This window comes from Echinops telfairi, unplaced genomic scaffold, assembly GCF_000313985.2.
Source record: "Echinops telfairi isolate 266 unplaced genomic scaffold, ASM31398v2 ScPeMD7_2;HRSCAF=8, whole genome shotgun sequence".
Classification (NCBI taxonomy): Eukaryota; Metazoa; Chordata; class Mammalia; order Afrosoricida; family Tenrecidae; genus Echinops; species Echinops telfairi.
The window spans coordinates 77,284,214-77,309,199 of NW_022103898.1; the positions used below are offsets into that span (position 1 = coordinate 77,284,214).

At 55.2% G+C, this 24,986-nt stretch overlaps 2 protein-coding genes across 3 annotated transcripts; both read right to left on the reverse strand.

Moving 5' to 3' along the window:
* Window positions 1-690: 690 nt before the first annotated feature.
* Window positions 691-23,863, reverse strand: ESYT1 (extended synaptotagmin 1). 2 transcript variants are annotated; one of them, XM_045289563.1, is made up of 32 exons: window positions 23,797-23,863; window positions 14,120-14,241; window positions 12,700-12,741; window positions 12,403-12,537; window positions 12,200-12,273; window positions 12,010-12,082; window positions 11,782-11,871; window positions 11,566-11,621; window positions 10,899-11,022; window positions 10,638-10,814; window positions 10,443-10,525; window positions 10,119-10,167; window positions 9,898-9,984; window positions 9,712-9,804; window positions 9,395-9,466; window positions 9,126-9,212; window positions 7,305-7,454; window positions 6,909-7,064; window positions 6,606-6,782; window positions 6,360-6,442; window positions 6,210-6,258; window positions 6,038-6,127; window positions 5,834-5,929; window positions 5,543-5,614; window positions 5,066-5,152; window positions 2,745-2,885; window positions 2,510-2,652; window positions 2,305-2,403; window positions 2,090-2,221; window positions 1,904-2,009; window positions 1,681-1,730; window positions 691-1,492 (listed from the first exon to the last, which is right to left on the reverse strand). In XM_045289563.1, the coding sequence occupies exons 2-32, from the start codon at window positions 14,144-14,146 to the stop codon at window positions 1,453-1,455; spliced, it is 2,940 nt and encodes a 979-aa protein (XP_045145498.1). In that variant the 5' UTR covers window positions 14,147-14,241; window positions 23,797-23,863; the 3' UTR covers window positions 691-1,452. The 2 variants fall into 2 exon arrangements, with proteins under 2 accessions (XP_045145498.1, XP_004700622.1); XM_004700565.2 differs by lacking the exon at window positions 23,797-23,863 and having other exon boundaries at window positions 14,120-14,554.
* Window positions 19,605-23,880, reverse strand: ZC3H10 (zinc finger CCCH-type containing 10). The gene is made up of 2 exons (XM_013004138.2): window positions 23,797-23,880; window positions 19,605-21,545 (listed from the first exon to the last, which is right to left on the reverse strand). Exon 2 carries the CDS (start codon window positions 21,488-21,490, stop codon window positions 20,192-20,194), a length of 1,299 nt encoding a protein of 432 aa, XP_012859592.1. The 5' UTR covers window positions 21,491-21,545; window positions 23,797-23,880; the 3' UTR covers window positions 19,605-20,191.
* Window positions 23,881-24,986: the final 1,106 nt, after the last annotated feature.

Below are 24,986 nucleotides of genomic sequence, written 5' to 3' on the forward strand. Positions count from 1 at the left end.
CAGGTAGAGACATACATCACAGGAAGGGGTTACACTACAGGTTACACAGTAATGAGGGGTTGGTCTCTGGGTCTCCATAGGAACCATTATCAGTAGGGTGAAAACTCTGCCTACAGGAGCTTGTCCATTGTCCCCAGAGGCAGGGAGCAGGTCCCACTGCAGTTTGGCAACTGATTGTCCTCTGGGGGGAAATGCCTGTGCATCTGACCTCCCCCCACACAGGATGGGTCTTAGAAGTCACAGAGTTAGAGGTGAGCAGATGGGAATGGGCATAACCTATTTCTCCTTGCACCGACTGCTGGGTAGGCCCGGACCCTTTCGGACACGGCTGAGCATGGCCTGACAGCCCCGAGACACGGAATTCGTGCAGTGCCACTGAGGTTCCAGGTTTCCGCGAACACCGGGGACCACGCAGTCAGCAGACAAGCTGGACGGAGAACAGACTTCCCTGTGACCGAGAACGGCCCCACCAGAAACTCAGTGGCAGCTGTTTCACGTGAGTCCCTCCACCACCCTTGGAGGAAACCTACATTGTTCCTGCTGGTCCCAGCAGGAGCCGGCCATTAATGAAAGCAACACAAGTCACTCCCAGGGGGCTGAATAAGGGGTTTTGACTGTTTTTTTTCAATAAACATCTGATGGGAAGGGTGGATTCATTCATTCCCCGTCCTTCAGGAAAAGAGCCACAGCTGGTTGGAGTATGATGTTTATTGTAAGATACAAGGGGACTGGCAGAGTTGGTGCAAAAACTAAGAGGATCAGATTCCATTCTAATCATAATTTGACAGGCTGCTAGGCACTTGGACAAATAACTGTCCCTGCTGTCCCTCCAAGACTGTCATACCCCTTTTTAGAGGCTTGGGTAAAATCCAAGTATCCCTGATTCACTGGAGGGAGTCAGGAGATTGGCCCCAGCCGTCATGGCGGGCATCATTTTTCGAGGCAGGCTTGAGGAGAGTGGGGACAGAACCTGACATAGGGCCTGAGTTGCTTTCCATTCACCACATGCAGTCATCCAAGATGCTCACGGCTGGCCCACCTTCCCACCCGTCCTCGCCCGCCCTCCCTGATCACAGCAGGGAAGAAGGCGAGCTCTCCAGGAGCTGTATTTGGCTGAAGCTGAGGCCACTGCTAGTGCTGCCAGTGGCCAGGCACAGGTAAGAAGGCCCTGGGGGGCTTGGAGGAGTGGAGAGCAAAGTGCAGGCAGAGCAGGAAATAGCCAGCTCAGGTCCCTGCCCAAGAGCCCGGAAGGATAAAGGCCGTGCAGTAAAGAGTAGTTCATGGTCTCTCTCTTTGGTCAGGCAAAGGCTCGAGTACGGGCCTGGGAGGTCAGAGGGCCCACCGTGCAGTGCAGTGCCGGGGCTTTGCCCTGGGGCCCTGGCTTTAAGCTCATCACATTCGGGAGGTGATGTAGCAAGAGGCAGCGCACAGTCAGGCTGGTGAACTGAGCTCCTAGGAGCTGCCCTTCTCCTTGTCATCCACGAGGTCATACCTGTGGAAGCAAGGAGAGAAAAGGCTCAGGTGGAAACAGGGCTCTTGTGCCCTCCTGGGAAGGAGGCACCACCCAAAGACCCCCGTGCTTCATAGAATCAGAGGTTGGCACTTGGCACGGCACCCTGACCTCTCTTCCCGGGACCGGATTTCTCCAGACCCTTCCCCGCCACCCATCCAGATGCTTACCACTGGGCGGCACCCTGGGAAAGGTCAATCTCGGCGAGGTCCAGCTGCACCTGTGTTGGGGGTGGGGGGAGTGTTACTGTGATTATGTCCAAAGAACTGGTCCTGACAGCACACTTGCCTGGTCCCAAACCACCGAGACCCTCTGTAATACCCACCCTGCCCCTCCGGGGGCTCCCCCTCCAGCACGGACTACGGCCTTGTGCCGAGAGCTTCGCCCGCTCACCTTCCCCAGCAGCTCCCGCTCTCTCGACATGAAAGAGGAATTGGACTTCACGGAGACATCCAGCTTCCGCCGGAGGGCCTCATCCAGGGGCAGTTCCCACTCAAACCTGGGGAGGAGCTGGATGTTAAGGGTGAGGTGTCCCCCCCCAACCCCAAGCCTGCCCTCTCCAGCTCGGTGCCCGCTGACCGCTCATTGAATTCAGGATTTAGGGTCCTCTTTTTCTGGGCGGTCTTCCTCTTGGTGCCCCGGCTCTTGTCTGGCAGCAGCAGCAGCGACACGTAGGGGTCAGGGGGGTCGCGGCCAGTGTGTCGAAGAGCCCTGCAGCGGGAGGGAAGCGGTGACGGAATCCAAGGGGAGGGAGGGGCCGGGGGACCCAGAGGGGAGGAAGGGCAGGGTCCCACCGGCAACTGTGGACGATGCCGATCAGCTTCCGGTCCTCGCTGTAGTACCACACGGTCAGCTTCACTTGTCCCAGAGGCCCGGCCGGAGGGTCCAGGGCACTGTGGAGAGAGGGGGAGAGGCCTGGAAGAAGGCGGAGCCCAAGGAAGCTGTGACCCAGATCCCACCTTCCTGCCGACATCCCATCTTCCCACCTGAGCCCCTTACCTGTCGACATGTGCTAGGCGGTGCCGGAGCTCTGGGGCTGAGGAGGTGATGTGAGGGAAGCCCCCGCCCAGCTCTGTCTCTTCACCCAGAGGTGAGGAGCTGTGACTGTGAGCCTCCACGCCCGAGTGCTGCGACACCAGGATCTAGGCAGACAAGCGGGCTGTGAGGTGCCCTCAGAGGCCCATGCGCTGCCAAGGGCCTCCCGCTGCCTGCCCACCCAGCTCCTGGCACTCACCCCGAGCTGTGCTCTCAGGAGCACCTGCCCCTGGCTGTTGCCGAGCAAAAACCAACGATCCAAGCAGAGCTGGTCAGCCACGAGGAGCTCAGAGAGGGGCAGCGATAAGGAGCCCAGCGCGCCAGCCCCCTCATCCCGAACCTGCGGAGCAGCAAGAATGCCGGTCACGGGACAAAGACGATCCTGCTGTTGTTGGGTAAGACTTGGGCTGTTAATCACGAAGTCAGCGCTTCAAACCCACCAGCCCCTCCTAGGGAGAGAGAGGAGGCTGCCGGCTTGTGTACAGAGTTACAAAGCCTTGGGAATCCTAGATGGATGGGGTCGCTATGAGTCAGAAGGGACTCGGTGGCCATGGGCGGGTCGAGGCCCAAGTGCTTGCAGGCTGAGGTTTTGGCGAGGGAAGGGCAGGGAAGCTACGGTCACTGTCAGCAACCCCCAACTTCCTGGCTGCTTCTGCCCGGAGACGGGTGATGTGACCCTCAGATAACACAAGTCATGCCAGTGAGCGATGGCCGAGAGAGCAGCAACGTGCAATGAGAGTTTCCTGCCCGCCCTCCTGCATGCCCTCTCCGAATGGGACTCCCTGAGGCTACTGCTACTGGCTCCCATTCTGGCCGGAGTCCCCATACAAACTATGCCTCTAGCCCCAGGTCGTCCTCTACCAACTTGAGGGTGCCTGCGCTGATTCCCGGCTGTGAAAGCTGGCGGACCGAGCACATTCAGACCTCGGCTACGGTGAAGCAGACGTTATTTCTCATTCCCGTGGCTTCAGTTAGAATCCGTGTGGTCCTAAGAAGAGGGCGTCTGCACCCCCTTTACCTCTCTCCCCTCCCCGCCACGCCCTGAGTGCTTCACTTTGGCTCGTCTTTCAGCCCACCAGGACCTGGTTTCAACTCCACTCGTGCCACCGACATGGCTCCACTCGCCGGTGACTAGCTAGTTTCCAAAGTCAGCACAGTGTTGGTTGTCTTATTTTACCCCTTGGCAACATGTGGCCACGCCCGGGCCCCTCTCATGACAGTGACATCTGTGGTTCCCATCCACCATCGTAAATCCGAGCAATAAGCCAGAATTCTGATGACAGGACACTGCGAGTGCTGTGTCTCACACCACTGGACTCAGAACATCTTCCGAAGTACCGTCCAGACGCTAGGGCAGTTTTCAAGCTACCACGGCGGGTCCTGGTTCCCACCCAAGGAATGACTTCTTCCGCAGTGGGGAGCACCTCGTCCCCCCGTGTTGTCGCCTGACTTCTGATACATCTAAAACATATGTTGACGATTTACAGGACGGTTCACGGGACCCTTGGCGTGGCTGCATTTTAGGTTTGTACTGCTCCTCGGGTTGTCTCTCTCAAGTTCCGTTCCGAGTTCTGCGGGCTTTGGTGGGATTCCAGGTGTTGTCAGAGACGGCGTGTGGCTGGGAGGCTGGCGGTGAACATTCTCGGGTGGGTGGGCGGGCCAGCTTCCTGTCGCCCACTAGGGCCCGGTGAGGGCCCTACCACTCCGGCTGCACTTCCTCCTCCATCTGTCCTTGAATTACCAAGGAGGCGCCTCTCGGACACCCAGCACGACAGTCCAGTCGCCAGCGGTTCTCTGCTCAGTGCTCAGGCGGGGAGGGGGAAACCCACCACCGTGGGCGTCGAGCTGACTTCTGCATGTTTCCTCTCAGCTGTCCCTCCTCCGGAGTCCCGGACCCAAACCCTCGCTCCTGGCGTTGCTGATGGCACCTTGCTCCCAGGCTGGGCCTTAGGCCACTGACCCTCTGCGTGCAGACAGCTGCCAGAGCTCAGGCAGCCTTTGCCGCTTCTGACAGTGACGGACGGTCAGCCTGCCCCGCTCTTGTCCTTCTCAGCCCACGCTTGCCCTTGTCCCCCGCACGGTCTTTCCAAAATGCCAAGTCTGCATGTGTCGCCCCGCAGTCCTCTGCCTTTAGGATAGAATTTAAAATCCTTGGCAGGAGGGTCACGAGCCCACCTCTCTGGTTTGTAATAAGCTTCCTCCATTCTCTTCGCAGCCCGAAGCATTTTCCTGCTGTTTTCTGGGTCGTGGCCTGTTTACCTTTACGCTCGGGGGTCATCTGAAAATGCCTTTCTTCCTCCTTTACCTGCCTGTGCCCCCCACATCCCTCCGTTTTCTCCCACAGTGCCACCCCGCCCCCCCAAGCAATCTCTGGCTAGTTTTCTCCCTTTTCTCCCCCAAGAGAGTGTGTACTCTAGAAAGAGCAGAATAGACCCTTATTTCCGAAGGTCCTGTGCCCAGTTCAGTGTCCGGCCCAGGGTGGGGAAGCACCCGACCAGGGGCAGAATCAACCTCTTGTACCTGCAGCTCCAGGCTCTCGGTGCTGGGTTTCCTGATGAGAAAGGAGGCACTCTCATGCCAGACAGGGGCTGAAGTTTGGGGAACAGTCTGGTGGAGATGCAGAGTTAGGATCAGTGGGGGGGGGGGGGCTAGTCTCCCTTCTGTTCCTCTCACCCCTTTCATTCTCTGCCCGCAGTATTTCCCAATAGCTTGATATTTTCCCCATTTTATTTGGGGCTCATACAACTCTTATCACAATCCATCCATATACATCCATTGTGTCAAGCACCCTCGTACACGTTTCCCTCATCATTCTCAAAACATTTACTTTCTACTTGAGCCCTTGGTACCTGCTCCTAATTTTTTCCTCTCCCTCCCCACTACCCCCTCCTCCATGAACCCTTGATAATTTATAAATCATTATTTTGTCATATTTTACTGTCTGATGTCTCCCTTCACCCACTTCTCCGCTGTCCGTCCCTCTTCTCTCCCGGGTACCTTGGTTTTATGAGACGTCTCTCCCACAGTGAGGGTGGCGAAAGGGCTGGGCGGCTTGGTACCTTTCCGGAGCTAGAAAAAGAACCCCATTAGGTCTTACATATGGGGTTCCTTAGGCCGACCCCCCCACTCCTCCCAGGTTACATGCACAGCTAGCAGCCACGGACAAATAGTCCTCCCCGTCCCTCCCACTGTCCCCCTGAGAAAGACAGGCCCATTTGCTACTTCGTGTGCACCAGGAGTGCCCCACTGTGAGGAAGCTGGGTCGAGGGCCTGGGGTGCAGATCTCACCGGCAGGTTCTCGGCGCGCTCCACGTAGACAGACAGCAGGCCAGCCGCCAGTTCTGCACTCTTCTGAGTCTGGAGCAGGCTGTTCACCTGCAGCACCTGGGGGGGGGAGGCACAGAGGGCTAGAGGAGGAGCAGAGAACTGGGGCTTGGAGCCAGGCCGAAGCCCTGGAAACTGCTGGAAGCCTCCTCCAGTGTCCTCGCTTACCTCCTCCAACTCTGCAGCAGTCGGATGCGGTGTCAGCCGCTCCAGGCGCAAATGCAGGCGGCCAGAGGGGACATCCTCTAGGGTCAGCCACTGCGGAAGCCGATGCGGTTAGGGTCTGGGGGCAGGGGACTATGAGACTGAGACTTAGGGGGTCCTTCCAGCCCGCGCTCACCTCATCAAGGAAGCCACTGTTCAGGACCGCGGTGAGGCTCACTTTACACCTGTAGAGGAGGAAGCGTGAGGCCCAAGGCAGACGTCCCTGTCTCCCTGGGGTCTACAGAGGCCCCCACCTGTCTGCCCACTTCAACTCCCTCCGTCTCACCTGCCCAGAAAGTCATCCTTATCCAGGTCCTTGTCAAAGACTTCCACATCTAGCTCTTGGCCTGGGATTGATGTGACAATCACCTGGTGGGAGAAAATGGTGTAGACAAGAGGTCGTTCCTGCCCTCCAGCAAGGGACTGACCGCCCCCTGGGGACTGGCTCCGAGAGGCTTTTAGACCTGCTCAGAGCCGTGGGGAAGAACGAACGGCGCAGGCCGATCAAGGCACACCAGCACTCCATTCTGACCTCAAAGACCTCGTTCCAGCGGGGATTGAGATCCTCCCGCACCACGCGGCTCCGGAAGCTTCGGCCTGCCAGCTTCAGCTTGACATAGGGGTCTGACTTGCCCTTCACCAGGCCCCCCAAGAAGCGGTCTTTGGCAATCAGGTCCTGGGCCTCTAACACGTGGATCCGGAGCACGTTCTGCAAAAGCCACACGTGGGAGCACCCAAACGCAGTCATAGCCGCGAGCAATCAGAGCCAGCCCAGAAACAGGGGTGCACACTCAGGGTGGGCAGGCCGACCCTGCACCTTTCCAGACAGACTCACCTCGGTCCCAAAGTGGCTGTCGGGAGTCGTGTGGCTGGGCCGCGGTGGGGCATCCACACTACTGCCTGTCTGGGGGCTCGCACTGTCCAGGTCCCAGGCACCGGGCGTCCCGGGCTCAGCGGGGAAGGATACGTCTGAGGAGTCCAAATACAGGATCTGGGGAGGTGGTGTGAAGGTGGAATCAAGGAGTGCAGCTGGCCACCAGCCGACCAAGGGTGTGAGGGCTTAGGGACCGCAGGAACCTGCTAGGCTCATCTCTAGAGGGCTCCCTCCACCCTCACATCCCATTCCTTCCCCGAGTCGCACCCACCACGTCTAGGTGGCTCCTCCCACACTGCTAACTCCTCCCACACAGACTGGCTCCTAAGATCCCTTGCAGCTCATCCAGCTCCGTACCCTTAACACCAGCTTCATGTAGAGCCTGGAGCTGGGGCCAGAGCTGCTGAGCTGGAACCACTGGTCCAGGGTGAGTTCGGGGGCAGTGAGCAAGCGAGCCAGAGGCAGGGTCAGTGCCCCTAAAGTCAGGGTCCGGGAATCGTCCTTCACCTGCAGGTACCAGAAGAGATGCAGAGCGATTCGGGAGAGGGAGGCAGGGGAGGAGTTATAACGTGGCTCTGGCCACAGGTCTTTCTAGGCCACTCATGACGCCTTCACTCAGGCTCACCTTTCCAGTCCTGTCCCTCCACGGGTCCTTTCAGAGTTGCTCACTCTGTCCCCGCTACCGGGAGAGTCTTCGCTCTTCCCTCTCGCTCTTTAAGTTCTACTTGCCCTTCAAGGCCCAGTTATAAACCTGCCTCCTTCACAAAGTCCCTCTCGCCAGAGCTACCTTTCCCCAAGCTCGGAGAATGGTCCCCACAGAATCTCTCTATTCCAGTTGGTAGCTTTCTCCATAGTACACCATGGCTACTTTAGTCCTGTTTGTTAATATTCAGGAGCTCGGGTGGCAGGCACAGTGGGCTATGCATTGAGCTGGTAAATAGAAGGTCAGTAGTTCAAATCCATCAGCCACTCCAAGGGAGAAAGGTGTTTGCTCCCCAAAAAGATTTTGTAAGTCTTGGAAACCCACGGGGCAGTTCTACTCTGTGCTGTAGGGTGACTGTGAGTCAGACTGCTGGATGACGGCGGGCTTTGGTTAGGTTGACATTGGAAGGAGCCCTGGTGATGCTGCAGTTTAGGTTTGGGACTGCTAACTACAAGCTCAGTGGTTCAAACCCACCAGCTGCTTGCTCTGAGGGAGAAGGATGAAGTCGTGGCTTCCACAGAGATGAACAGTCTGGGAGCCCTCACTATGGCTCTCAGAAGGAATGCCATTGGAATCTACTCGATGGCGAGTCTGAATCAATGTTGGAAGGAGCCCTTGTGGTGCAACAGTTACGTGCTAACCACAAGCTTTGTGGTTTGAACCCCCCCAGAAGCTCTGCAGGAGAAAGGCCTGCAGATCTACTCTTGTGACGATCAGTCAAGAAAACCTCCTGGGGTACTTCTGCTGTCAGTGTGGGGTGGTCATGAGTCAGAACAGATTTCAGCCCCCAACAACCCCAGTTGATACTGAGTCTCTGACCTACAGGGACCCTGTAGGACAAGGGAGAACTGCCCCTGTGGGTTTCCAAGACTGTCACTGGCTAGGGGAGTAGAAAGCCTCGACTTTCTCCTGTGGAGAGGCTGGCTGGTTTCAAACTGCTGGCCTTGTGGATAGCAGGCCAACTCGGTAGCACAAAGGGCTAAGTGGTGGCCATGAGTTCACAGGTTGGCAGTCTGAACCCACCCGGAGCATCTTGGAAGACAGGCCTGGTGTTCTGCTTCTTGAACACCCTCTGGGGCAATCCTACTTGGCTCGAATGGGGTCGCCGTGAGTTGGCAATCTTGTCCTCAGATGGTCATCTGGATCTGGATCTTGACTATGAAACTGGTCAGGATCTCTGAAGACGGCTACTGTGTTTATAATGCGCTATGTCTAACAGATGCTCAATATGTTCTTTTGCTTAATTTAACAATCTTATGGAGGCATAATTTGCACACTCTAAGAATTCACTCGTACTGTAAAATCTGCTCTAGAAATAAGAGGGTAGGGGCCGGGGAGGTGGGAAGTCAGGGTGCAGGGGTTTAAATAGGCATGAAAGGAGACGTGGAGAGAGGGACTGAAGTAGACCTGGGAAGACAGCATAAGGTCTTTGGGGAGTGTGGAGTGGGGGTGAGGGTGCACGCCGATGATCTCACCTGCACATCGAGCTCCTGGTTCCGAGGGTCTTGCAGGAAGAACCGGAAAGCCTCCTCCCACACTGGGCAGTTGGTGCTGTAGACAGCCTGGCGAGGAGGAGGGGGCAAAGGGTACAGACCACAGCACCATGCCCATTTCTCTGGAAAACCCCACTTTTGGATCCCCTGAAAGGGGGGGCGCCTCATCAAGGACACTCCCTGCCCTCAATGCCCCCGCCCACCAGCCCTCAGTACGTGACACTGGTAACACAGTGATGTCCAGGCCTCACCTTGCTTTCCTGGGTCACATCCTGAACTGACAACTGGACCATGGGGTTCGGCTCCTTGTTCCCCTTCTTTAGCTGTGGGACAGGGGTGGGGGGCGGGGTGGAGAATTTAGTGATCGCCATCTTCCAGTGTTTCCCGTTTGGTGACAGAGGTGGGCTCTCATTAGAATCTTTCCCTGTAGTGGCTCAGCTGCAAATCACTGCTTATGGGGCAAAGCAGGCAAGGGCACTGCTGCTCTGAAGAAGAGAGGGCATGGGAATGCTGTGGCTGGCCGTGTCCAGGGCTCCCCAGTCCCCCCACTTTCAGAACCCCCACTCACAGGCAGTTCCTGGGCCCGGTCCAGATAGACCACTAAGATGGCAGCTGATGGGGGCTCCGGTCTAGAGGAGACTCCCCGATTCCACTGGAGAACCTGGGGAGGAGGCGGCAGCAGTTAGGCCCTGGTCTCTCCAGTCCCCTCCACTCCCCCAGTCCCCGTACCAGCTTCCTATCTCAGGTTGGGTACCTGCTCCAGTTTTTCTGCATCTGGCAAAAGCGATAGCCACTCTAGCCTCAAGTGAACTTGACCTTGCCCACCTTGTAAAGGGAACCACTAGAGGAGGAGGCAACAGACAGTGAGATGTAGTGGAGGTCAAGTCCCTACCCACAATGCCCCTGGCAACACAGGAACCATGCTGTCTGCCCAGTGGACAGGAACACGACCCCCTGTGTCTGTCTCCCACTTACCTTATCCAGTACTCCAGCCTGTAATACCTTCCCTACATCCAGCTTCATTCTGGTCGGGGGAGCAGGCAGTAGTAAGAGGGAGAAAGAAAGAATATCGTAATTTGGAACTGTCACTGGCCCTCCACTCACCCACCCAGAAATCAATGGCAGACCCCATACCCCCTTCTCCCTGCACTCGGGAAGTATTTGCATGTTTGCCTGGATAGCGGGGAAGTGACTGGAAGAAGATGCTATGTGATTCTAAGGCCCAGTGAAGGATCCCAATCCCCTCCGGGACCTTGGTGGCATTTGGACTTCACGACTGTAACCCAAGCAGTTTCTCACCTGCCCAGAAAGTCATCTTTGTCCGGGTCTTTGTCAAACACCTCCACCTCTATCTCCTGTCCTGGGACCTCATGGACCATCACCTGGACAACACAGGGGTACCGGGGTCTCATGGGCTGTGCCGTGAGGATTCTCCAGCCGTGCATGCTCTCGGGCTGCCCCGTCTCACACAGCCTCCCTCCTCAGCTCTCCCACCTCATAGGTCTCTCTCCACTGGGGGTTGAGTTCTTCATCAATGACGCGGCTGCAGAACGTCTGGGTGCCCACACGGACAAGAGCATAAGGGTCGGACTTGCCCTCAATCAGGCCCTTCACATATTTATCCTTCGAGCTCAGCCCGCGCGCAGCCAGCAGGTGGATACGAATGATGCCCTGGGGAGAGGAGTAAGACAATGAGAAACTCCTGGGCCAGCATTGGGCTCCTGAGGGAGGGGCCTAGTGGGGGAGAGGCCATACCCTGGGCAGAGGAGAACGCAACTGAGCCACATCTTGGAGGTCGGGCACAAGGGGCACCAGCAGCCGGTTGGGCAACACGAGGAAGGCAGCAATGGAATCCATGATCATGGTGTCAGAGAGGGAACTGAAGGGGGGGGCGGGATGGGGCGAAACAGGAGGTGAGTGCAGGCCCCAGCATTCAGTCTTCTCCACATTTCAACTGGGCTTCCCCAAGCCAGCACAGGGCCCACGCTACAGGGAATGCCCTTCTTTATCAAACGGTTTCTTTAAATGTGTATAAAGTAGGGGTCTCAAAGATTTGTTTCTGTGATTTCAAGAGACTCTCACCTCAAATAGCTTCTCTCCCCAAGTGCTGGAAGTTGGGCTTGGCCAACGCTGCGGTAGTTGGTTTACTGGGGAAGTTCCTTCTTTGAACTTTTACCCGCATTTCCCATCTATGGTCTCTTTGTTGCCATCCCACACACTCCTTCCTTGTTCCCCTGCGGAGCTGGCCACCCCTCAGCCCCCTACCCTACCCCAAATCACAGTGTGGACCTTTTCAGGTGTGTCCTCCCAGCTAGGGCAGAGGCTCCTGGAAGACACAGCTGCACACTTTACTGCTCTGTGTCTCTTAAATGGCGCCCTCAGGGCTGGAGCTCTTGGGAGGTGTTCAATAAAACCTCGATACCTGAGTCCTGGGATATCCAGCAGGTTGGTCATCCCTGTCCAGTTGATGTCTAGGGTCTAGAAAGAGCAGAGGGGTCATATGTTGACACAGTCACACATGTCCAATGGTTGCCAACACTTTCCTTCTCAATTTCTTCTCCATAGCTGCCCACTCTCATCCCTCTCCCCATCCTCACTGCCCCCATGCCTACCCACCGTCTTCAATGCCTTCCCTTACCGGGCGTCGGATAAAGAACATCGACACAGCACCCACGATGGGAAGGTCCCCGATAAGCGGTTCAAGGATCATTCGCAAGACGCCATGTAGCTGGAGCACAAAGAGAAGATCAAAGCCTGCCCCCTAAGAGACCCTCTGCCCCTCCCAGAAGTTCCCAGCTCTGCTTCCTCAAACCTCCCACTTCCCCAGAGCCCGCCCTATTGTGAGGTGCCATGACACCTGCCCCACCTGCATGCCCTTGACTCCTGCTTTGCAGAAATACTTCTTCACTTCCACATCGATCTGCACATCACCTACATAGCTGGGGATTAGGAAGGAAGAGAAGGCGGGTTAGTACCAAGTTGTCTGGGGAGTGGGCAGCCAGGAGTGGCCAGGACCCTGTTGGAGGGGAAGTAGGAAGAGTGGTGAGTGGCGGTACCTGATATTCAAGTCCAGTAGGATCTGCTTTTTGTTCTGACCCTGGTGAACCTTGACTCCCAGAATTCGAAGTGGCTGGAGAGAGAGACAGTCTTGAGGGATTTGGGGAGGGGAGGGGAGGAGGGAATAGCTCAGCCCCTCAGGGGACCCCCTCCCTCCTAGCCCCATCTTCTCCCTCTCCTTGCTTTCCCTTCTCCCACACACCTTCTCACCCAGTTCCACTCGTGTAAATGTAAACGTTTGCAAATGGGGATTAGATCCCCGAACAGCTGGGGCCACAGTGTCAGCCAGAAGTTTCTCCATATACTGGCCCAAGAAGGGCCAGATCTGGGCCACAATCTGGGAAGAAAAGGCGCTGGTCGTCCGGGAAAAGCCCAGGCTTGCTTTCGGAATTCTCCCCACAGAGACCAGTGGGGATGGGGCTAGAGTTAGACCATAGCAAGGTCTCGTCCCCTTGCCCCCCTTCTGAGAAATAAGAATGGGGACACTCAGCCCTCTCACCTTGTTCAGCCACTCCACCTTCTCCACGTCTGGGAAGCTGACCTGGGGGCAGGAAGGCAGAGGGAGTGAGGCGTCCACCACTGCCTGTGACCTCCCACTGAGGTACTGGCTGGGATGCCTATACCGCCCCCCCCCCCAAACACACACTGGAGGAAACAGGTCAGTGTCAAGGGCCTCCCTAAGGGGACATGACAGGGTGCAGGCCACAAGAAGTTGCTCTGTGGAGAGTTCAGTTATGGAAAGACAGCTGCTGGGGGAGGAGGGCCTGTCCAATCAGATTGGGGGAGGGAATCCTGGGAGGGGAGAGTCCAGCCTTCCCTGCTCCTCACAGGCAGAAGGCAAACAGGGAGGCCCTCACACAATTCGCAATAAAAAGTTTTAAACAACCACGCAGGCCCCAGCAGGTTTTCCTTTTCTCCCCTTTCCTTTTCCCAGCGATGAAGGGCACCTGCGAAGAAGGACACCTGCGTGCTCCCACCTGTGTCCTCCTTTGGGGAGGGGGAGGAGGAACAAAGACAGTTGCAGCCCGGGCCACACATCCCCTGGGATCATTTCTCCTGCTTTCCCTGCTGCGGCCCGGGGGCTGGGAATCAGGGCTGTGCCTGCCCAGTGCCAACTTCGATGCCTCCCTTCCGCCATTCTCTCCTCAACCCCCGGCCGGGTACCTCTTCTGGGAGGGGCCGCAGGGCGGGGCAGGGCGGGGCTGGGTAACGGGCTCAGCCTGGCGGGGAGAAGCATCCGGTCCCTCCGCGGGCGCGGGCCCGGACTCAGAGGCTGCGACCCCGGGGTCCCTGCCTTCACCACCCCGGGGTGGGAGGGAAAGGTGGAGCCGGCGGGGCGGAGTGGGGGCGGCGGGCACTGCAGCAGCCGCACTCCCCTCCTTGCGCACCACGTCCCCGCCCTTTGTCCGGCAGCCGCCTCCGCCGGGCCGCAGCCCCAGCCCGCGGCTTCCAGGCGCCGGCCGGACCCCGCAGGTCCCGCCAGGTGCGGGCTCACCAAGCAGTGCTCCCCAGCGGGTGGGTCCCAGCGGGAATCCCTAGAGGGCGCGGGAAAGGGCCAAAACCCTTGTGGCCTTCAGTAGGTAAAAAGTCTAGGGGAGGAGAGAGGCCAGGGCACCCTCAGGGTGCCAAAGGGGACCGGATGCCCAGAGCGGCGGCGGCGCGAGAGGCCGGCGTCCATCCGCACGGCGGGGCTAGGAGGGCGCCCCGAGCCCCAGATGGCACGACTGCTCTTTTGCCCAAGAGCCGAGTCAGGAAGAAGTCCTGGGGCCGGGCGGAACGGCGAAGCGGGGGCTGAGAGGGACGGCAGTGGGTGCCCAAGTGGCGCGGCCCCCGCCCCCCAGCTGGGGCTCCCTCTGGGGACAGGCAGAGCGCCCCCGCGCCGAGGGGCCGCGCTGCCCGCGACTGCGGCGGGGGCTCACCCAGGCAGGCAGCTCGCGGTGGCTCATGTAGAGCGTTTTCGCCGTGAGCCGCTCCTCGTCGTCCAGCAGCTGCCGCGCTGCCCGAAGGCTCCGTTCTTTCTCGTCGCGGACCCGGCGCCACCCTAAGTAGAGGGCGAGGCCGAAGAGCACGAAACCCACGCTGAGTCCCATTGCCCCGGCCAGGTACACCGGTATCAGCACCAGCAACCGCCGCCCGAACGAAGTCAACACCGCCAGGGCCTCGCCCGCCGCGCCGGGTCCTGCAGGCTGGCCCTCGGCGCCGGGGTCCGGCTGGGTGTGAGCAGTGGGGGGCAGGTCAGGGGGGTCGGAGGGAGCTGAGGGCTGGCCCACAGGATCGGGGCCGGATCCCTCCACAGGAGAACGCTCCATGGTGCCGCCTCAGGGAGGACCCGCCCGACCCAGAGAGCAACGGGAGAGCCCCTGCTCGGCGGGGCAGCTACCCCCTGCAAACCGTGGTCACCAGGATGGGGGAAGGGCCTCCAGGCCACGCCCCCTGCCGGCTCGGATTGGTCGGAGGCCGGTAGAGTAAGGCGGAGTCAAGAGGTGAAACTCCGCCCCTCCTGCTTGGGGAAGGGAGCGCACTGCACGGAGCAAGGCCTCCCGGATTGGACTAGACTGCCAAGATGGGCGGTCGGGATGGCGGGGAGAGGAGGCAAGGCCTTAAAGGACAGCATTTGATTGGTGAGAACGCGGAGGAGGCGTGGCGCACCGTTTAAAGGAGAGAGGCGGGCCCAGGCGCTGCCTGCACGTGCGATTGGAGTGCCTGTGCTATGACGTGTTGCAGAGCTCCTCCGCCAATTACTCGGTTGTAGTGGGAGCCCGAGTTACGAATTTGGGGAGTTTTGGAAGGTCAGGATTTCCTTCCACCCCATACTGACGGTTTGGAAATATTTGTTTCTGGGATTCCTGTGTGTTTATGTGTCAGCTTTCCTTCGCTTTCAAACGGAAAGGCTATATACTTCATCCTTTATTTCCTCCCCCTGAGTGTCCTTAGAAAAGGGAAAAAAATTACCCGATTTGGAATGAAAGCCATGGATGTCCTATCTCGTCTATCCGGTCCTCAGCTCCCTACTTTGTCTGTGTAGTGTACACAGGCACTTGGAAAAAACTCGCATAGTCGGAGAATTAGAGTGGAATGGTCCTTTTTTTAAAAAAAAATTTTTTTTGGTGGGGGTGGGTGGGGAGGAGGAAGCAGAGGAGGAGGAAGTAAAGCTTTCTTTTCAAAAATCTTCAAGTCAGTCAGCCATCTATAACTCTACTGAAAAAAAGAGGAAAACGAAATCCTCTTTAAAAAATTTAAAAAGTTGTCTCCAAAACCAAGGGTCCTCAACTGCAGCAGAAGAGGTGACATTTTTGAAGAATTTTCTGACCTGAGGAGAAAGTCAAGAGTGGGAAGATTCCGTTTCTCCTTTGCTTGAGTTGGAAGATTCGGAATACAGTAAAAACAAGGTAGTTCTCCTTTGTTCTAGCAGTGTAGGCTCAGGAAAAGTGCAGAGCATATTAATGCCAATTATTTGGGTTCATTAACTGGCCTTAGAAGTGGGGTGTTGCCTTGAAACCTAAAAACTAATTGGAAGCACAAGCGGTAAGGGTTGGGCATAAGCTAGATTTGACATCTAATGCGGCAGCCTTGCCGTTTGAGGAGTTACTCTGTCTGATGCGGCAGGAAACAGGGCTGACTGTTGGGAGGGACCGGATGTGCAGCTGATGGATTTTATCTCACTGCAGGGCATAGATTTCATCAGACTGGTTCATCAAAGCTGCATAAAACCTGACCGTGCCCATCTCCCTTAGTTCTCTCACTTCCCTTTTTCTACCACTGTGTGGCCGGCAGTATTTAGCTATCTTCTAGATAATACTCAATTTGCAGACATTTCTGAGCAACACTTTTCTGTCTGTCTTCCATAACCCCAGAGGGGAGCAGTTAGAAAAGGGGTCCGGTTGCTTAAAGGAATTATTTGCTTGCCAACTGATAAAGCAGAACGCTACAAGAGAAAAACAAAACAAAACTGAGGAGACTCCCTAGGGGGAGGCCTCCACAAACTGACACTTTAGAAGAAAGATGAGGGTGGGGGGTTCTGAAGGTTCCTTTCCAAACTTCTCTCCTTCCTCACCCCATCCAGAACATCAGACCCTCCTACTGAGAATGTCCTGGGGCTAACAGATCACCCTCAGGAAGGCCTTGGTCCCAGCACCGGCCCAGGAGCCACAGGATCAGCAGCTGCAATGCAGGCACCAGAACCAGTAAACAGGGTGGGGCCCCGCCTACTGACAATTCTGTACCCAGGTGCCACCTGGTGGTGGTAAGTAGTAAGTGGGGGACAGGAAGGGATGGCCATTTGTCAGAGGAAGTGTCTTTAAAGGGTGGGGCCTAAGTGAAGCCAGCGCTGAAACTTTCTGGGTATATAATCTGCACTTATATGTAAACTGTAATTGCCTCCTATGGGTCAGAGGTCAAAGATATGGTATTCTAGTCTGGACCCAGAAAGGGCCACGGGATTCCAAATTTCTGTTATTTCTGCAGATACTGCGAAGTGGTAGTCCCATGTTTGGATGGCTTATTAGAACTTTCTTAGGCCAAGTTTGGACTCAGACTACCTGACTAGACCCAAGAAACCCTGCATTCTCAGATGCAAAAACGGGCATAATGTCATCTACTGTGTCAATGAGCTGCTACATGTAGCACCATGCCTTGGCTTGTATTGAGCACCCAGTACCCTTTGGAACGCCCTCATTCATTTCCTGAGTGGCAACACAGAACAGCTATTGGATCTCCCTTCAGACGACTCTGGGCAGTTTTCTTCAGCTACACCAGCCAACCCTCTAAAAATGGACAGCATTGGGGGGGGGGGGTGTTGCCACGTACACAACACAAGGTGAAACTGTTGTGTTTACACACACCCTCACGGGGCTCTTCTGCCCTTAGAACGGCAGAGGCTCAGGAGCATCTGCTGACTGCGGTCGTGAGGACCAAGATTTTCTTGTTTGTAAACAACTGGAAGTCCTGGGTTGTTGTCTGGCAACTACCACTAACACGGACCTCTACATTATTCCTCAGACAAGTTCAGGGTTTTCTTTTGTTTTTTTAAGTGCCAAAGTTTTGAGGTTTATTTCTAAGGAAGTGATTTTAATGGGGCAGGGGGAGTTCAGTGTTTTATAATCAATCCAATTGACTTTGACTATTATCTAGTACTTCCTTGTGTTGAAAAATGGGTTTTGTCTGATTATCTAAGTTGATTTGTTATTTTTAAGGATATGTAGCATTATCACTAGATTTCTTTACTACAAATGCACGAGGTCAGCACTTGCTGGGTAAACATGCTCTCAGTACGAAGAAGCCCTGGGTGTGCCGTGGGTTAGTGCTGGGCTGCTAACCGTAAGGCAGGCAGTTCCGTCGTTAGGGGTTCATCTGGTTGTCAGTTAGGCTATGTTCTCCTGTAGGGCACACACAATCTCACTAAACACCAACATTATACAAGGTCATTCAGTGACGAGGACGACATGAGACCACAACCAGACTTCACAGTTTTAAGCTCAGACTAGGTAAGTGTTCAAACCCCCAAATACTGCAGCTAATGAGTCAAGCCCCCCCCCCCCCAATAGCCATCAGGAACCCTGGTGACATAGTGGTTATGTATCAGGCTGGTAACCCTAAGGTCAACAGTTAGCTGTTCCTCAGAAGAAAGATGGCACTTTCTACTCCCACAAAATCTTGGAAACCCACATGGGCATTTCTACCTGTCCTATAAGGTCACTATGAATTGGAATTGATTGATGGCAGTGTGAGGTTTTTGTTGATTTTCTTAAACCAGTTATAACCTTAGGTCGTCTGCTTTCCTTTCAGATTATAGGTTTCTAACTTAGTTGGCCTACTGCCCCCTTTAAAACAAAACAAAAATTACTCAGTGGTCCTCAGATTTGTCTGTTTGTATTACAGCCCATAAACCAAGCTCAATGCTATCCAGTCAGTTCCAATTCATAGCAACCTTATAGAACAGGGTAGAACTACTCCTGTGAGTTTCTGAGGCTGTAACTCTTTACAGGTGTAGAAAGCCTCCATTTTCTTGTGAAGAAAGGTAGTTTTGCCCTGCTGACCTTGAGGGTAGCAGCTACATCACCAGGGGTCTATTATAGCCCCTAATTCAGGATAAAGTGTTGAGTATTTGCTTTTGTAAACCCCCGCCCCCCAGGGGTGGTATCATCCACTCTGGGAAGCACTGTTACAGGTAAAAGATACCTAACCACAGAATTATCCTTGCTTCTTTGACAGCCCCAATCCAGATGAACCCTGTATTCCTCAAACCTGCCCCCAAATCTAAATCTTTGTCTTCTTGAGAGACCCCACTGCTTCCCACGGTGTCCACTGTCGGTGCAGTGAACATTAAATCCAACGTGTTCAACTACAGGTGCATCCTGGGGGTCTTAGCTGGAGCACACTGACGTAGGGCAGACAGGGTCTACTTCCCCAAAGCAAACCTACCTCTCAGCAAGAAGTCAGGACTTGACGGGAAAGAATTCAGGTTGGTATCTATGATCATATTCTCTGCTAAATGTTCACAGACCTCTCTTAAAAATCTAGGATACTGCCAGAAAATCAACATTAAATGTGTTAATGTCTCATTTCTATAATCCACAACAATATTTGCCCACTTTTTAGTCTTTAGCCCATTGCCCCCCGCCTCCCCCAAATAACTGGCCTTGACCCAGGCTTTAAACCCATGTAACTCAAGTGATCAATTGGCCATGAGAGCAAGAGGTATGGTGGGGAAGCATGACCCAAGACCATAATCTCTACTCCCAAATTACACTATTTCCATTGGACTAGACACCCAAGTTATTTCCCCTACACCAGCCCTGAGCCGAGGAGGAACTGAGGTTTGGTTATTGGGGCCCTGGCCTTTTGAGCCTAAGTGGATTTAAAGCCGCCTCTGGTTCTATGTGGAGGCAGAGGGAAGGGATAAACCCTGAGGCTTGTGTCCCCAGAAGAACTTTTTTTCTCAGCACCTCCCAAGGCTTTAAGGATTAAGGCATTGGCCACTGAGGAAAAGACAGGGTAGGAGGAACATGAACTGCCATCAACAACTCAGACAGGCAACCGCCACCTGCCCTGCTGTTTGAATAAGGGAGGGTTTGTCAACTATGTCCCATCCCATTCCCATCACATGTACCCTCTTCAGTACCTGCCCTCATAAATGACCCTAGGAGCCCTGGTTACCAAGGCAACATGGGAATAATACTTGTAGACAGAGAGCAGAGACAAACGGGGCTATTTTTAGAAGAGACTAGGTGGCTCCAGTGGTTTTAGCCCACAAAGCACCTTCCCCCGAACCCTACTTGGTCATGTTCCGGGCCTCTACCCTTTGCTGGGTTCCTTCCCACATGCCATGTGAGGGTAGGGTCTCCGTCCCATTTTAGCATGTCATCTACTTTTTGCTCCCATCTCCCCACACAGAACATCTAAACAAGTTTCCAATGCCTCCATTTGTTAAAAATAATTCTCTTTTATTTCTTTGGAAAGTGGTGGGTCCTGCCCTATGGGTTTCCAGCCCAAAGTGATAGATGTTCCCCTAGTCTTTGGGCTGGAGTACTATGGTCCCCGCCTTCCCAGGGACCCAGGAACAATTTCTGTGCTGTCCAACCCAACTGGGCCCTGCAGTGCCTGAAGGCTCCCTAAGGGGCCTTCTCTCCTGACCATTCACTTCCCAATCTTTCCTGGCTTCCCCCAGTAGGGTTTTTGGTTTTCTTCTGCCAAAGCCAGTGCTGAAACCTATTCTGTGCTGTGAAGAGAGGACAGAGTAGACATGCCCTTAGGCGGTCCTTCCCCTCCGCTGGCTTCAGTCTGTACTCCCCAGCAAGCCCCTTCTGGAAAGCTTGGAGGAAGACGGACAAGACGACCATCGTGAAGGGGAGGTGAGAGAAAACACACCGACCCAACCCCTTCTTGGAAGCATACTCCTTGCAGTCTCTTGTACAGTTCAAGCGAGCCCTGCAGACAGGGCCTGCTCGACCGCAGCCCCAGGAGGCGGTACCAGGGGGTGTCCAGATGCTCCATCAGTGCGGCATGGCTGTGATGCGCATGCTCTGGGAAGCAATGGGGTAAGTCACCATGGGGGTGGTGGTGTGGCTCATTGTGATTCCTGCCAAGGGCTGGGCCATGGATACGGCCACAGGGGCCACAGACACAGCCACGGGAGCCATGGAGACAGAAGGGGGTGCCATTCCCTGGGCAATTGTTTGAGCCAGAGCAGCCGACAGTGGTGTGATCTCTGGGTTCAAGTGTGGAGGTGGGGGTGGGGGTGCAGCAGGAGGTGCAGCATTAGTTGGGGGAGCAGCAGGGGCACCAGCGGGGGCCACTAGTTCTTGTTGAGATACAGGGCGGGGCTGCAGAGCTTGGCTGCTGAGAGTAGTGTGAGTCTGGGCGATGCCATGGTTAAAAGTGGCAACAGTGCCCACAGTGGGGGCCAGAGTCTGCTCAGTTGCTGGTGCAGTGGAGCTCAGGGTTATGACCTTGGTCTGATTACGAAACTGGGCGTTTTGTTCCAGCAGCACTTCATTGGTGGCCAGCAGGTTGCTGACTTGCTTCTTGAGCTCCTCTACCCGCTTCCTGAGCATGGCGTTCTCCTCCTCCAAGAGCCTGCACTCTACTCCTCGGCATGGAGCCAGGTTGTAGTCGTACGATTCAAAATGGGGGCCATCTGGAGGACAGCACCCACCTCGCCGACGCTTGGGGCCTGGCTCATGGTCCTCAAATCCCCTGTCAGGGAGGTCACAGATGTCGTACAGATCATGACGTCGTCCAGGGGGGACTGGGCCTGCGGAGCCCCCACCTGCAGTTCCTCCTCCACCCCGAGCATCAAACTCAAAGTCCCGTTGCAGGTGACGGAACTTGCACTTGGCGCCTCTCTGGCAGTCCCCCTTAAGGAAGTCACGGCAGATGGGGACTTCTTCCTTGCCGTTAGGTAGGTCCGCCGGTGAGAGGCCCAGGCCAGCGGCCACTTTCTGCCTCAGCCGAGGGGGAAGCTCTCCTGTCTTCTTATAAGCATCCTCGTCTTCTTTGGAGCCATGGATGAATCGGCAGTTTGGGCGGCTACACTCCTTGTTCTGGAAGTCATGGCAGAAGATGAACTCATTTTTGCTTACCCCCAAGTTGGACACCTCACTCATGTCCGGATGGCGATAGCGGCACCGTTTGCCCCGCTTGCACACATTCCTCAGGAAGTCTCTGCAGATGGCATCTGAGTTGGCCCCAGCGCCGCCTATCCCTGCCCCACTGGCTTCCTCGCTGCCATCACCTCCAGGGCCTCCACTGCTGCTCCCAGTGCCATTGGCATAGCTGTCCCGGTCAGGCATCCTGCTCCCCTCCCACTCGGGGCTTGCTTCCCTTTCGTGCCACCCTTGGTGACAGCTAGAAAAAAAAGGAAAGCGGTGTCAACCAGGAGTCTTCCAGAGACAGACCTCCACTCTTCCTCAGTGCCGAGCAGGGCAGGCAAGGCAGCCCAGAGAAGCCCGAGAGGAAAGGGCTTTGGAGAAAGCCAATCTAAGGGACAAGGATTCTTGTTTGGACTGGCTGGTTTGTCAGAAGTCCCCGCCCAGGCCCAGTGCACCTGGTCTGGGTCAAAATGATTCACACTTGCCTGGCTAATGGAGGGAGGGAGGGAGGGCGCTGGGGTGAAGTCAACACATCTCAATGATGATAGACTGGCTGAGGAGGGGGAAGGGAGAGAATCGGGTTAGAGTTTATCGCCCCTCCTGAGCTGACCTTACTAAAGTTATGGAAGTGAAATTAAAACTAGTGTCCATCTCTAAATAAGCCCCGAGATGAACAGTGGCCAACATAGGCTGGTGGAAAAACGAGAGCCCTGGTGGCATACTGGGGTATGCAATGGGCTGCTAACCACAGGGTCAGCAGTTTGAACCCTCTGGGCAGCTCTGAGGGAGACGAGAGGCTGTCTGCCCTTGTAGAGATTTACAGCCTTGGAAACCTAAAGGGGCAGTTAGTTCTACCCTGTGCAGCAGTCACTCTGTTGGAATGGGCTGGATGGCAAGCAGCCAGGATTTGGAGGTATAACAGTATTCCTTAATCCTTCTTCAGCAGGCTCTCAGGTGAGGGTCCTGCAGGTGCCAGATCGCCAAATCCCAAGAAACCCTGGGAGAAAAGACTTGCCAGTTCCTAAACGTGTGTAGACTCTCCTCACCCGCCAACACTCTCAGCCCTTGACAACAGCCTCCTCCTACCCCCTTCACGAGTTCTATAGCTGGAAATTCAACCTCTGGGAACCGGGGCAAAACCATGTGTGAAGAGGTCAAGGTAGGAGGAAGGAGTTAATTCTACAGGAATAAGTGACCTTGCTTTCCTCATTCCACACCCTCTTCCTACTCCCCTTTCCTATGGGAAGATCCCGCTGACATCAAACCACACCATTCTTCACACCATAAAGATCCTCTTTATTTATAGACTCCATAAAAGCTTTTTAAGTCTCCTCTTTCCCAAGAGAGCTCTGGAATGTCAGTCTACTGCCCTGGGTCTACCCACTCCTGCCCCTCCCCCTCTCCATCCACAAGATTGGGAGAGGATGGCTACCACATGTCTGACATTCTAAGCCTTTCCTAGGCAAACACGCCCTCTGTTGTCCAAAAAGGAAAACTTCACATTGTCTCCACTTAAGTACAATGGCTTTTAAGGAGCAGAGCAGCTTGATCAATAAAGCTTCCAGCTGCTCACCACCAAAGTCAGTGGTTCTAACCCTTGAGATGCTTTGTGGAAGATGAGTCTGTATGCCCCATAAAGATTTACAGTCTTGGAAACCTTAAGGAGCAATTCTGTCTTCTAGGCCCCTCAATCAAGATCAACTCAATGGCAGTGGATGTGAGGCTTTGGAATTCTATTTTTGTCTCTACTCCCCACCTACTTCCATTGCCGTAACTTCACCTGCAGCTACCCACTCAAAAGTGAACTGACCAGACCAGAGACCCCACATTATCTTTACTGTAAAACAGGTTCTTTTCCTCCAAAGGGAGGCAACCCCAAAATAACACAATGGTTCTTTTCCTCCAAAGGGAGGTAACCCCAAAATAACACAGCCAAGGAAAAGGGTTATGTTTTATCTCCCCTTCTGAGATGACCTTAGGGAGAAAACCAAACTCACTGCCGTGGAACTTGGTCTCGATTCACAGCGACCCTAAAGAACAAGAGTAAAACGGCCCCTGTGGGTTTCCGAGACTGTAAACCTTTACCAGGAGGGGCTGGTGCATCAGAACTGCAGACGACCTTAGGGTTGGCAGCCTAGTGTGTACACACACCACGCCACCAGGGCTCCTGGTAAAAAGAGAAGACCAAAGTCACCGTCACCGAGTTGATATCGCAACCCTATATGGCAGGGTAGAACTCCTGTGGGTTTCCCAGACCGTACCCCGCCATGGGCGTGGAAAGCCCGGTCTTTCTAGAGTGGAATAGCTGGTGGTTTCAAAGTGCTGACCTTGCAGCCCAACACACAACCGCTACACTACCAGGGTTCAAGGTAATAACTTACTCAAAGGGAAATCACCCAGTCAAGGATAAATTACCCCTTCATCTAACCCTGACCCAAGAAGTCCCAACAGAAACATAATCAGATCGACTATCACTCCCCATCCACCCTCCCAGGATGACCCAATACCTGAGGTAGCTCAGGTGAAGTCCGGGGCTCCTGTGGGTCTCCACCTCCACATCACTGCTGGGTTCTGAACAGGAAAAAACAAGAGACTTGGATGGGAGAAGGTGCAAGAGTGGAGAACAGTGAGGGGGTTGTCACAAGAATGAAGTCTGACAAAATCGGCAAGAGTTCTGGGCACTTCTTTGGATTCAATCAGCGCTTTCCCAGGGAGAAGTGGCCAGTACACAGAATACAAGGCAGAACTAGTTGAAGCTGAGAAAATGAGTTAGAAAACAAAGACTGAGGAGTGTGCCCTGAGCCAAATGAAAGCGACTGTGAGGACCAGATGTGGGCCTCGGATTGGGATTAGGAGCACCGAAAGAGTCCTCGTTGTGCAAGGGCAGCGACTCAGTGAGTGGGAAGACGGAGCACAATTGGGGGCGGTGATTATGACGCTTCGTCTAACATCCCAGAGTTGGCAAAAAAAACCCACAGGAGTTTCCCCGCAGCAAGTCTTTAAAGTTGGAGAGCTTCGTGCAGTGCCGCTGAACAGCTGAACAGGACACTCGAGGAGCGCGAAATGAAAGGGGGGAGGAGGGCAGAGCTCCCGGTGACATCAAGCTGAGGGGATGGGCAGGGTTGTGACGTCACGGAGCTGGTGTTTGCTCGCGAAATAAGATCAGTCGGAAGAGGGGCTCGACCACGGCGTGTGAACACGAGCCAGCCCGTTCCCGGGGGCCATGTGTGGACCGGCTGAGCCCAGTCGCTGGGCTGCCCAGACTCCTCCCTTCCGGGCGCGGCCTCCACCTAACTCTCCCGCCTCCCTCACCTGCCGCCGCCGCCGCCGTAGTTGCTGCTGCCGCCTGCCGGTCCTCTAGCTTCGACAAAGAGCCGCCCACCCGGACGTCCTTCCGCTTCCTGCGGAAGAAATGCCGCTCTAGCCACTAGACCCGGAAGTAGACTCTATGGCGAGCCAAGTGCTTGAGCTAGCCACAGGAAATTCCCAGGAAACCTTGCGCGTAACCATGGCAACCTGACTTACGCAGCGCCGCAAAGCAGATACTTTCCCACGTGCCGTGAAAAGCTGTTAATCACCATTTAGCCCAAACCTAATAGCTTAGCTCCCCAGGGTACCAAAGGTCTTTCTCGCAGTGAGGACTACTATGTAGCAGCTGCACCTCACGCACCCGCTCCGTGCCCGAATAGCTTTCTAA

What these genes read in the sequence shown, in the direction of transcription:
- ESYT1 (XM_004700565.2), bottom strand. Translation starts at nt 14,509, where the DNA reads ATGGAGCGTTCTCCTGTGGAGGGATCCGGCCCCGATCCTGTGGGCCAG. An exon ending in ACATGAAGCTGGTGTTAAGG is followed by an intron (nt 7,065 to 7,304) that starts GTACGGAGCTGG and finishes CCACCTCCCCAG; the next exon opens with ATCCTGTATTTGGACTCCTC. An exon ending in AGCGGGAGCTGCTGGGGAAG is followed by an intron (nt 1,731 to 1,903) that starts GTGAGCGGGCGA and finishes CCCCCAACACAG; the next exon opens with GTGCAGCTGGACCTCGCCGA.
- ZC3H10 (XM_013004138.2), bottom strand. Translation starts at nt 21,490, where the DNA reads ATGCCTGACCGGGACAGCTATGCCAATGGCACTGGGAGCAGCAGTGGA.